A 12,426-nucleotide genomic window follows, 5' to 3' on the forward strand; every position below is an offset into this window, starting at 1 on the left:
AATGAAATATACACGAAAATATCAGGTTCTTTAATGGTCTTCGCCATTTGCTCTAAAAGTTATTCTCTCGTGGGAAAGAAACCTTTGTTCATGTTCACTTCACAGCCTGAGAAATAGAATGCTGTGCCCACAGCCCAGGGGGTTTTCTGTTGTTAATGAATTCCACTGCTCTGAAGACGTCTTCAGGTTTCCCTTATTTTCTTGTTTTCTTTTTTAAGGGCTTGCCCTAGGACATGTAAAGAAGCCTAGAAGGCTGTTTTAAAGATGAGGTAATAGTCCTTTTTGGTTTTTAACTACGTTGGGAGTTTTTTTCTTACCACTTTTCCCTAAAGACAGTTGTTTTCTTATGCAATATTTTAAAGAATAGTTGAATATTTGCAATTCTGAGATGGCTCTGTGCCTTAACTTAGAAGTAGAAAGTACAGAAACTAATTTGGCAGTCCTCAAAGCAATCTCACTGTTATAATTGGAGTTCTTTATTCTGGTAACTGTCTCTTAAAATCCTTTTCTATTAGAGAAGCCACAAGTTCTTTGAGAAGGCTGTTTGTGTGACCTGAATGGAATTAAGATACTATTTAAATGATTTAATGAGAGTGCAGTGTTACAGGGCATTTAACTTAACAGGTTAGGATTTTTATTGTCTGTTTTGTTTGTTAGGGTTTTGTAAATGGAGCTGAGGAAAGAGTGCTGTAGATATATAGTGCTCTGTAACACCTGTTGGGTTTTGCATTTTACAAATTTCTTTTCTGTATGATGAGTGAGCTCTACTGGAATTTACTTGTAGAGCATACTTAGGATATTTATGACCTAAATATCTTTTAGGGTCCATAAACAAGTGAAAACCGTACGTTCAAGCTGAAAACTTAGTAGGCCTCCCTGACAATTTCTTACTTTTTTAAATTTATTTTTTATGTTTTAATACAATTTTAAAAGGTTACTTTCCATTTACAGTTATTACAAAATATTGGCTCTGTTACCTGTGTTGTACAACACATCCTTGAGCCTATCTTACACCCAGTAGTTTGTCCCTCTCACTCCTCCACCCCTGTATTGCCCCTCCGCCCTCCACTGGTAACCACTAATTTGTTCTCCACATCTGTGAGCCTGCTGCTTTTTTGTTATGTTCACTGGTTTGTTATATCTTTTAGATTTCAGGTGTAAGTGATACCTTGCAGGATTTGTCTTTCTCTGACTTATTTCACTTACCCTAATGCCCTCCAAATCCATCCGTGTTGCTGCAAATGGCAAAACTTCTTTCTTTTTTTAAGGCTGAGTAGTATTTCATCGTGTGTATATATATCACATCTTCTTTATCCATTCATCTGTTGATGGACACTTAGGTTGTTTCCGTATCTTGGTAATTGTAAATAACGCTGCTGTGAACATTAGGGTGCATGTATCTTTTTGAATTAGTGTTTTGGGGTTTTTTTCAGTTATATACCCGGGAGTGGAATTGCTGGGCCATATGGTAGTTTTTTGAGGAATCTCCATACTGTTTTCCACAGTGACTGCACCAGTTTACATTCTTACCAACAGCATACAAGGGTTCCCTTTTCTGCACATCCTCCCCCAGTATTTGTGTTCCTTTTGATGATAGCCATTCTGACAGGTGTGAGGTGACGTCTCATTGTGGTTTTGATTTGCATTTCACTGATGACTAGGGATGTTGAGCATCTTTTCATGTGCCTGTTGGCCATCAGCATTTCCTCTTTGGAAAAGTGTTCATTTCTTCTGCCCATTTTTAAATTGGGTTGTTTGTTTTTCTGATGTTGAGCTGTATGAGCTGTTTATATATGTTGGATGTTAATCACTGATCAGTCATATCATTTGCAAATATTATATCCCATTTGGCAGGTTGTCTTCCTGTTTATATCAATGGTTTCCTTTGCTGTGCAAAAGCTTTTAAGTTTAATTAGGTCCCATTTGTTTATTTCTGCTTTTATTTCCTTTATCTTAGGAGATGGATCCAAAAACGTATTGCTGCGATTTATGTCGAAGAGTGTTCTGCCAATTTTTTCCTCAAGGAGTTTTATAGTATCCAGTCTTACATTTACATCTTTAATCCATTTTGAGTTTATTTTTGTATATGGTGTTAGAGAATGTTCTAATTTTATTCTTTTACTTGTAGCAGTGCAGTTTTCCCAGCAGCACTTATTGAAGAGACTGTCTTTTCCCCATTGTCTATTCTTGCTTCCTTTGTCATAGATTAACGGACCATAAGTGTGTGGGTTTATTCCTGGGCTCTCTGTTCTGTTCCATTGATGTATGTGTCTATTTTTGTGCCAGTACCATACCATTTTGATTACTGTAGCTTTGTAGTATAGTCTAAAGTCAGGGGGCCTGACTCCTCCAGCTCTGTTCTTCTTTCTCAAGATTGTTTTGTCTATTTGGGGTCTTTTGTGTTTCCATACACATTTTAAAATTATTTGTTCTAGTTTTGGAAGCTTTGTGGCTTCATGTCCAACCCTTTTGCCCTTTGCCTGTGTGCCTGGAGCCAGTCCCACTGTGCTCACATTTTCTCCTGTAGTGATCACAGCTCCCAGCCCCACTGACATTCCCTTTCCCTTTGTCTGCACTGGGTCTCTTCTGTGCTTCCTTCCCCTCAGGTAGCCAGTCTTCCCCTGGGCCACTCCTGGAGGTGAGGGGGTTACCTTTTCCTAGTGTTTTTTATTTCTGTGGGGCTCACCTAAAAGTATTAAAAGTAACTTTTTAAAAAAATGTTTTTTCTTTTTGAGATAAGTTTTTCCCCCTCCGTCAGTGTTTCAGTGATACCTTATCTGCTGTCCTGTGAGACCAGGCTAGATTAAGGAAACTAGGAAGTAGACCTTGGAAAGGGCAGGGCTATTGGTGAGGAGATCAGTACTAGTTGTGTAAATTAACTTTGACTTTAGGTGGATATTGTGCATCTAGTCAAATAATAAATAGAGTATTCAATCTAAGTGAAACCTTGCAGAGTCCTAACTTTCGTTTTGCACTTTTGGTACTTTCAAAACTAAAAACAGTAGAAGCATCTTGATTGCTAAAATTTCATACAAATTCTTTTCTCTTTGTGTTGTCACCAGTTCAAACCAAAAAATTGGAGCATTTTTACATTTTAGTCCTTATCCCTTAAGCCTAGAGTGAGAGAGAAAACCCAAGACTTTGTTAAGTATTCTTCCCTTGAATTTACATTTTGAATTTTGTTTTTGTTCTCTTTTCTCTCCTGCCTCTTTGTCTGTCTTCAGTCTCATTAAGTCGTGGCAGGGAGATTTACTTCCCCTGAATGTTAAAAAAGGCCCTCTGACTTGCAGTTGATTCTACAAATATTTGAGAGCCTCCTCTGTGCCAACTCCTGTTGTAGGTGTGGGATTACAGCAGTAATCAAGATAAAGTCCCTGCCCTCATGCAGTTTACAGTTCACAAGGGAAAGCAGAATATAAGAAAATAATTATTAAATATCATAGGGGAGAGTGATGTGTGGTGACAAAAATAAAGCAGTGTAAGAGGATAGAGAATGATGTGCTGCTGTTTTAAATAGAGAGGTCAGGGGCTTCCTTGGTGGCGCAGTGGTTAAGAATCCACCTGCCAGTCCAGGGGACACAGGTTTGAGCCCTGGTCCAGGAAGATCCCACATGCTGCGGAGCAACTAAGCCCGTGCGCCACGACTACTGAGCCTGCGGTCTAGAGTCCGCAAGCCACAGCTACTGAGCCCACACACCTAGAGCCCGAGCTCCGCAACAAGAGAAGCCACCGCAATGAGAAGCCTGTGCACTGCAATGAAAGAGTAGCCCCCCTCACTGCAGCTGGAGAAAGCCCGCGTGCAGCAACAAAGACCCAACGGAGCCAAAAATAAATAAATTTATAAATAAATCAATAGAGAGGTCGGGGGGGCCGCTCTAAAGAGGTCACAGTTGGGCAGGAACCTGAATGCATGAATGAAGTGTGTCAGTCGTGTTAGTACGTGGTACTATTCTAATGTAGTAGCTCACCTTGAACAGGTGAAGCCCAGTCAGGGAGAACAGCTGGTGAAGAGCCAGTAGATCTCCTGTTGTGAAATCCAGCACAACTAGGGGGTGAGGAGAGGAAAATGGAGGTGGAGACAGACATTTGGGCTAGGGAATAAAGATACAGGATATCTTAATGATAACGTATTGGTTTGGGGTTATGCCTTAGCAGGAATTATTTAACAGTTAATTTAGAAAAATTATGTACCAAAAGAGGCTTCTCTTTCTAGGATATTTTGAAAGAAGGAAACTAAAGAGAAAGGAAAGAAACGGATCCATTCAACAAATGCTTAGAGTAGTAGGTATTTAGTCCCTGCTCTCAAGGTGCTCGCAGTTTGTTAAATGGAAACCGACATGGGGCAAGCAGAAGGTCAAAGACAAATTGAGCTTGCTTTGCAGTTTCGCCTAGGGCTGCCTCGTCCAAAATGATCGCTATATGCTAATCTGGTCTCTGTGCTTCAGTTTCCTTATTTATAAAATGATGACCTCACAGGGTTATTGTGAAGATTCAGTTAATAAAACACCCAGAACAGTGCCTCATTCCTCGTGAGCACTCTGAATTTTAGAGAGGAATGGTAGTGTGGAGGTGGCTGATGTCCTTGCTAGTGAGGTGTTTGGGGAGGTATCTGAAATTGGTGAGAGCACGCTGGTAGTGTGTATAATGATTGTCCTTATTAGTAGATACGTGGTGAACTTGCATGTTTTCTTCATTTTTAAGATTCCTGCCTGTTTGTGGTTGGTGTCATGTGAGACATGCACATGAGAGTGGAAATTTTAGTCTAATTTTTAAGAATCTTTGGGCTTATTTTGAGCAGTCAGTTTTGGAGTCTTTAATAAACTTTTGGACGTCCACTTTCAGTGCAGAGTCCAGCAGGTTGCCAGACTCTCAGGATATACTACATATTAAAAAGAGAAATGGTCATTGCCTTCAGGGAGCTTGTGTGGGGTTTTAATTATTCTTGACAGTATGAAGATTTGTTTATTGCTATATATTTGCCATCTAAAGCAGTGAACATAGGAGGTGCTCAGTTACTTGAAGGAATGAATCAAGAGGAGAAAACTGGGAAAGTATGAATGAGTTTGTCACCTATAGATCGTTCACATTCCATGACTTACATTTTTTCTTATAAAAGTAAAACAAATTTTACTTTACAAAGTAAAGTAAAAATTTACAAATTTTACTTTACAAAGAAAAATTTACAAATTTTACTTTACAAAGAAAAATTTTGAAATTATTCTTTAAAAAGGAAAGAAAAATGATCTATACTGGGCAATGTTTGAATGTATCAATACATATAAAACATGGTCGGGGGAATTATTTAGTATTAAAATTTTTTTTTGATATATAATGTACATTCAGAAAAGTGCACGTAAATGTGAGCTTGATGTAGTTTCACAAACTGAATCACCCAGCTAATCAGCACCCAAATTAAAAACAGGAAAACTACCAACACCTTAGAAGCTTCCTTTATGCTCCCTTCTTATCACTGCCAGAAGTGGTACCCATGATCCTGATCTTCAGTGGCAGAGATTTGCCTGCTTTGTACTTTATATAAGTGGAACCAAATAGTATGTACATAGTTCTTATAGCCTGCTTATCTGACTTAATGAGATGTAGAACAGCATTTAATGAAATGCTTAAAACAATTTTAATGTCTGTATCGTATTCTAGCATATAGATACACCATAATTTATGTAACTGATGCCTTATTTGTGCATTCATGTATTTTGCAGTTTTTCCCTATTAAGAAACGACACTGTGATGAATAGAGATCTTTTAGTGCATCACTGATTATTTCCTTAGCCTATATTCTTAGCCAAGGACAAAAGTTATACAATTCTGAGGTATTTGATGTATATTGGCAAAATTTACTGCAGAATACTATACCAACTTACATTCCTATTAGCAACATAGGAGAGTAGCCATTTCCTTGAAAAAACTACCTCTATCAAAACATCAGTCATTTGGGTATTATCATTTAAGAAGATACTTGTCAGTTTGAATGTAGGAGAAAACTGGTGTCTTATTATTGCTGTAATTCAAACTTGACTTCTAGTGAAGTTGAACCGTTTTTTATAGGTTCGTTGGCTATTTGCATTTCTTTTTCTGTGAATTATCTTTATTCTTTGTCTCATGTTCACTTCTTAGTTTTTTTTGTTTTTGTTTCCTGTTTTCAGACACCAGAATCAAACTAGGTACCCTGTACTTGCAACATTGAGCAGAGGATGATGAAAGTGTAGGGGGGGGAACTGGAAAGCTGGGCAGCATTCTTACACAGCATCCACTTTGAGGAGTTTTTGCTTGTTTGTTTGTTGGTTGGTTTGTTTAATCTTGGCTGTGCCACGTGGCTTGCGGGATCACGGTTCCCCAACCAGGGATCGGACCTGGACCACAGCAGTGAAAGCGGTGAATCCTAACCACTAGACCACCAGGGAACTCTCCACTTTGAGTTTTATACTGTGTGACACACTACTCACAGGTCTGTTGGACTGATTTACATTGATGGTATGTGGCAGAAGAAACCAGTATTTAAAAAAATTGAGATATAATTGACAAATTACATTAGTTTCAGGTGTGCAGCATAATGATTTGATACATGTATATATTCTGTAATGATCACCACAGTATGTATAGTTAACATCTGTCACCACACACAGTTACAAATTTTTTTTCCTGTGATGAGAACTTTTAAGACCCACTCTCTTTAGCAACATTTAAATACAGTACAGTTGTTGTTGTTGTTGTTGTTTTGGTGTGTGGGGGGGGGTCATGCCGTGCGGCTTGGGGGATCTCAGTTCCCCAAACAGGGATTGAACTCGGGCCATGGCAGGGAAAGCCCAGAATCCTAACCACTGGACCGCCAGGGAATTCCCTGCAATACCGTCTTGTTAACTATTGTCACCATGATGTATGTTACATCCCCATGACTTATTTATTTTATAACTGGAAGTTTGTACCTTTTCACCCCTTTTACCCATTATGCCTACCCTCTACACCCAGCCTCTGGCAAACACCACTCTGTTCTCTGTATTTATGAGTTTGGTGTTTTGTTTGTTTTAGATTCTACATATGAATGAGTTCATATGGTATCAGCCTGTCTTTGTCCAACTTATTTCGCTTGGTGTAATGCCCTCAGGGTCTGTCCACATGGTTGCAAATGGCAAGATTTCCTTCTTTTTTATGGCTGAATAATATTCCATTGTGTATAAAGAACACATTTTCTGTATTCATTCATCCATCAGTGGACACTTAGGTTACTGCCATGTCTTGGCTATTGTAAATAGTGCTGCAATGAACATCCCCATGTTCACTATCATGCATATCATCCCCATTCATATGTCTTTTCTAGTGAATGTTTTCATTTCCTTCAGGTAAATACCCAGAAGTGGTTTTGCTGGATCATATGGTAGTTCTATTTTTAATTTTTTGAGGAACCTCCATACTGTTTTTCATTTTTTAGTGGCTGCATCAATTTACTTTCACACCAACAGTGTATGAGGGTTGCCTTTTCTCCACCTTCTCGCCAACACTTGTTATTTCTTATCTTTTTCATAATAGGCATTCTAAGAGGTGTGGTGATGTTTCATAGTGGGTTTGATTTGCATTTCCCTGATGATTAGTGATTTTGAGCACCTTTTCATGTACCTGATGGCAGTCTGCATGTCTTCTTTGGAAAAATGTCTATTCAGATCCTCTGCTGAATTTTAAATGGGATTCTTTGTTTTTTGGTATTGGGTTGTATGAGTTCTTTGTATATTTTGGATATTAATCAGATACATGATTTGTAAATATCTTCTCCTATTTGGTAGGTTGTCGTTTCATTTTGTTGACAGTTTTCTTTGCTGTGCAGAAGGTTTTTAGTTTGATGTAGTCTCACTTACTTATTTTTGCTATTGTTGCCTTTGCTTTCAGTGTCAAATCTAAAAAAATTATTGCCAAGACCAATGTCAAGGAACTTACTGCCTATGTTTTCTTATAGGAGTTTTATGGTGTCAGGTCTTACATTCAAGTTTTTAATCCATTTTCAGTTGATTTTTGTGTATGGCATAAGTTAGTTGGTTCAGTTTCATGCTTTTGCATGTGGCTGTCCAGTTTTCCCAACGTCATTTATCTAAGAGATTGTCCTTTCCCCGCTGTATATTCGTGGTTCCTTTGTTGTAAATGGATTGACCATATACGCATGGGTTTACTTCTGGGCTCTCTATTCTGTTCTGTTGATCTATGTGTCTGTTTTAATGCCAGTACTGTAGCTTCATAATATGGTTTGAAACCAGGAAGCATGGTATTTCCAGCTTTGTTCTTCTTTCTCTAGATTGCTTTGGCTTTTCGAGGTCTTTGTGGTTCCATACAAATTTTAGGATTTTTTTTTTTGATTTCTGAAAAATGCCATTGGAATTTTGATAGAGGTTGCACTGTATCTGTAGATTGCTTTAGCTAGTATGGACATTTTAACAATATTATTATTAGCAAGCATGGAATATCTTTTGTTTCTGTATTCTTTAATTTATTTCATCAATGTCTTATACTTTTCAGTGTACAGGTCTTTTACCTCCTTGGTTAAATTTATTCCTAGGTATTTATTCTGTTTGATGTGATTGAAATTGGGAGTTTTCATAATTTCTCTTTCTGATAGTTTATTACTGTGTAGAAATACGGCTGATTTTTGTATATTGATTATGTATCCTGTAACGTTACTGAATTTGTTTATTAGTTCTAACAGTTTTTTGGTTGAGGCTTTAAAAACCTATTTTTCAGTATTTCTGGAAGTAGAAGTTCTCTAAAAGGCCAGAATCTGCCATGTACTTCTCTTCTGCAACAAAAAGAGAAGTGCATGTAAAAAGTAACACAGTTCAGTAGAGGCAGCTGAGATGTGGATGAGAAGCAGAGAGGATTGGCAGTGGCAGAGAGAGGTGGAATAAGATGAAAAAGTACTTTTCAGCGATAATCCGTGAGGCTTTCACATACCACATGGTTATCTTCGTGTCTATTGATTTATTTATTTTTAGAAAAATCTCATGGAGAAGTCTGGGAGGAACTATTAGGATAGCCTTGTAGGTCCAGGTGAAAGGTAAGAATTTGAACTGAAGCTGCGACTAGAATTAATGATAGAGAAATTTGAGAAAAATTTTAAAAAGATTTTGTCATTAAGAAAAGGTTAAATGATGTTTCATGTAATCCATCTCTAAAAGATTTATTTTGATTACCCGTCAAAAATAAGGTAGTGATGTTTGGTATTTAAAGGGATGTTTCAGTTATTTTGAAATTTTACTTTTGTGCAGCAACCTTGTTTTCTCATGAAGTCAGATAAATGAGGCATTTGGGATGCATATAATTTTTGCTCTTCTAATCTTTTAAAGCTTTTTAATCTTTTGAGAAGACATTTTGAAACAGATGAAATAGAGTATCTAAAAGACTGTTTTTGGTATCAACTTTCTCTGATTAGGAAACTGAGGCACAAGGATTTAAGTAACTTCTTACTGATACTGTGCAGCATGTTGGCTGTAGAATCAATGTCAGATATGTCTGGTTACTGCATTTTCCTCACTCCTGTCTATAAAATGTGCTTACTGCTAATATTTCTCTGTGAAAAAGTCGGGGGAGGGACTAGGTTTTCATTGCCAATTTTACATAAGCATTTAAAGTATTCTCCCTTGAAGAAATATCAACATGTCTTTGTTGTCTTTTGAATCCCTAGATTCTATGGCATATAAAAACATTTCATTTAATACAGTAAAGCTCTGTGGCCTGCAGTAATTTATTTTTGGAAACATTGTGGGATCAGTTTCCACTGCTGAAGAAAGAGATGAAATGGGATCCCTAATGAGAGCTATATATTAGCTTGTAGCTCTCAAGCTTTGAAACTGGTGATGAAAAACAGGGACAAAGTATCTTTCCCTCTATTTTTCTCTAAGGACAGTTTTTTGGGGTGGGGGTGGTGTGCATCTTGTGGGATCTCGGTTCCCTGACCAGGGATTGAACCGGGGCCACAGCAGTGAAAGCCTGGAATTCTAACCACTGGGCCACCAGGGAACTCCCTCTAAGGACATATTTTAAAAATGTAATCCTGTCCATTAAATATGATAGTAAAAAATGACTTGTTCCTTGATTTTTTTTTTTTTTTAACTACAAACGTTTCCCCTCCTTCATCCTTTGCACTATTCAAGTGATAAATATTTGCTGGCTGTAGAATTTATTGGCATGAATAAGAGTTCTGATTCTTTCCAGCATGGTAGTCCTTCAACTTCATCTCCCAAACTTAATAACTAATATTCATGTAGGACTTCACCTTTGACAGCACATTTGTTGTTGTTGTTGTTAGTTGCCATTGAATGCCCACTCTTTGCCTGCTACCAAACCAGAACCTTTATACACATTATATCATTTAATTTTTATAACTCTATGATAAGTATTATTATACCCATTTCTACTTAAGGAAACTGAGGCTCAAGGAGTTAAATAACTTTTATAGCTAAAATAAAAAGCCAGCATTTTATAATTGGCTCTTACTGCCTACTATTGTATGGTTTATGCCACATTGACCTTCCAAACTGATTCTTATCAGAAAAGTCTTACTTGTTTTGAAGAATTTACATATATACTTGGGTGAGCACGAATACATACATAGGTGTGGAAGCAAAAAGACTCTGCACCAAAATGTTAGTAGTGCTTATCTCTGGATGGTGAGTTTTATGAGTGCTTTAGGTTTTTTATTCTTTGTATTTATTTGTATTTTCTGCAAATATGAACATATATTTATATTACCTTGTAATAAACATTTTTATGTTACATATTGAACTTAACAGTAATTGAGAAATGACATTTCTGATTTACTATTGCTTATTTCTAGATCAGTTGGCCTTACTTCCCCAGTGGAAATCTAGGCATTATGATGTGGTAGTTGGTGTGCTGTCAGCCCGCAATAACCATGAACTTCGCAATGTGATAAGAAGCACCTGGCTGAAGCATTTAGTACAACACCCAGCATTAAGTCAACGGTACGTTTCTTTTCTTTTTTTTTTTTGCCTGCATTGGGTCTTTGTTGCTTCACGTGGGCTTTCTCCAGTTGCGGCGAGCGGGGGCTACTCTTCGTTGCAGTGCGCAGGCTTCTCATTGCAGTGGCTTCTCTTGTTGTGGAGCACAGGCTCCAGGTGTGCGGGCTTCAGTAGTTGCAGCGCATGGGCTCAGTAGTTGTGGCACACAGGCTCAGTAGTTGTGGCACATGGCCTTAGTTGCTCCGCGGCGTGTAGGATCTTCCCGGACCAGGGCTTGAACCCATGTCCCCTGCATTGGCAGGCAGATTCTTAACCACTGCGCCACCAGGGAAGCCCCAACGGTAGGTTTCTTGAGTTCACACCTTGCGTGACGTATTGAATAAGTGTTCTGAAAAATCTCTTCTTGGAGAGTCAGAGATGTTAATTCAGATATGTGACTTCTTTTCCTCAGAAATGACTATTTCATTTTGCTTTTCCTCCATGTAGTTGAGCCCAAAAAGTAAATTTAACCAAGATTTTAAGCCAAAAGAGATATACTTAATGTTTTTCAGCTCTGTATCATTTGGTTGTGTGTGATCTGCGGTTTGTATAGTTTGCCATATTCTTTTTGCCAACCACCCTTCCAGGCCTGAGCTTGGGTAGCACGTCACACGTTGACATTAGATGGCTCGGTTGTTGGTTAGGAATGCAAGGCCTTAGTCTTCTCAGGGAAAGCAGCCTCTGAAGATTATATAGTGAGGGACTAGTGGAAGTGAAGCATGGAAGTTTGGACTTCTAGTTATGTGACGATTCTTCTCTGCTTATGCGAAGTCACTGATAAGCAGAGAAGGCCCTCAGGATTGCATTCAGCTGGGATGCTTGTGACTGAGTAGCTATGCGGGGGAATCACAATTGTGAATTTTCTTGTCACCAGTAGTGAACATTTATAGATTTCCTATCTTACTCATAGCAGCTTTTTTTTTTAACATCTTTATTGGAGTATAATTGCTTTACAATGGTATGTTAGTTTCTGCTTTATAACAAAGTGAATCAGTTATACATATATATATGTTCCCATATCTCTTCTCTCTTGCATCTCCCTCCCTATCCCACCCCTCTAGGTGGTCACAAAGCACCGAGCTGATCTCCCTGTGCTATGCGGCTGCTTCCCACTAGCTATACATAGTGTATATATGTCCATGCCACTCTCTCACTTTGTCACAGCTTACCCTTCCCCCTCCCCATATCCTCAAGTCCATTCTCTAGTAGGTCTGTGTCTTTATTCCTGTCTTACCCCTAGGTTCTTCATGACATTTTTTTTTCTTAGATTCCATATATATGTGTTAGCATATGGTATTTGTCTTTCTTTTTCTGACTTACTTCACTCTGTATGACAGACTCTAGGTCCATCCACCTCACTACAAATAACTCAATTTCATTTCTTTTTATGGCTGAGTAATATTCCATTGTA

The 12,426-nt window shown here is 38.1% G+C and overlaps 1 protein-coding gene across 5 annotated transcripts in view; it reads left to right on the plus strand.

Moving 5' to 3' along the window:
* B3GALNT2 (beta-1,3-N-acetylgalactosaminyltransferase 2) overlaps positions 1 to 12,426 on the plus strand; it is a 58,147-nt gene that overhangs the window by 983 nt on the left and 44,738 nt on the right. For all 5 annotated transcript variants that reach the window (XM_079899846.1, XM_079899847.1, XM_079899848.1 and 2 more), the window contains exon 2: positions 10,832 to 10,979. In XM_079899846.1, the coding sequence (XP_079755972.1) occupies positions 10,832 to 10,979 (148 nt within the window). The remainder of the gene's footprint in view (positions 1 to 10,831; positions 10,980 to 12,426) is intronic.

Source organism: Stenella coeruleoalba (genome assembly GCF_951394435.1).
Source record: "Stenella coeruleoalba genome assembly, chromosome: 16".
NCBI lineage: Eukaryota > Metazoa > Chordata > Mammalia > Artiodactyla > Delphinidae > Stenella > Stenella coeruleoalba.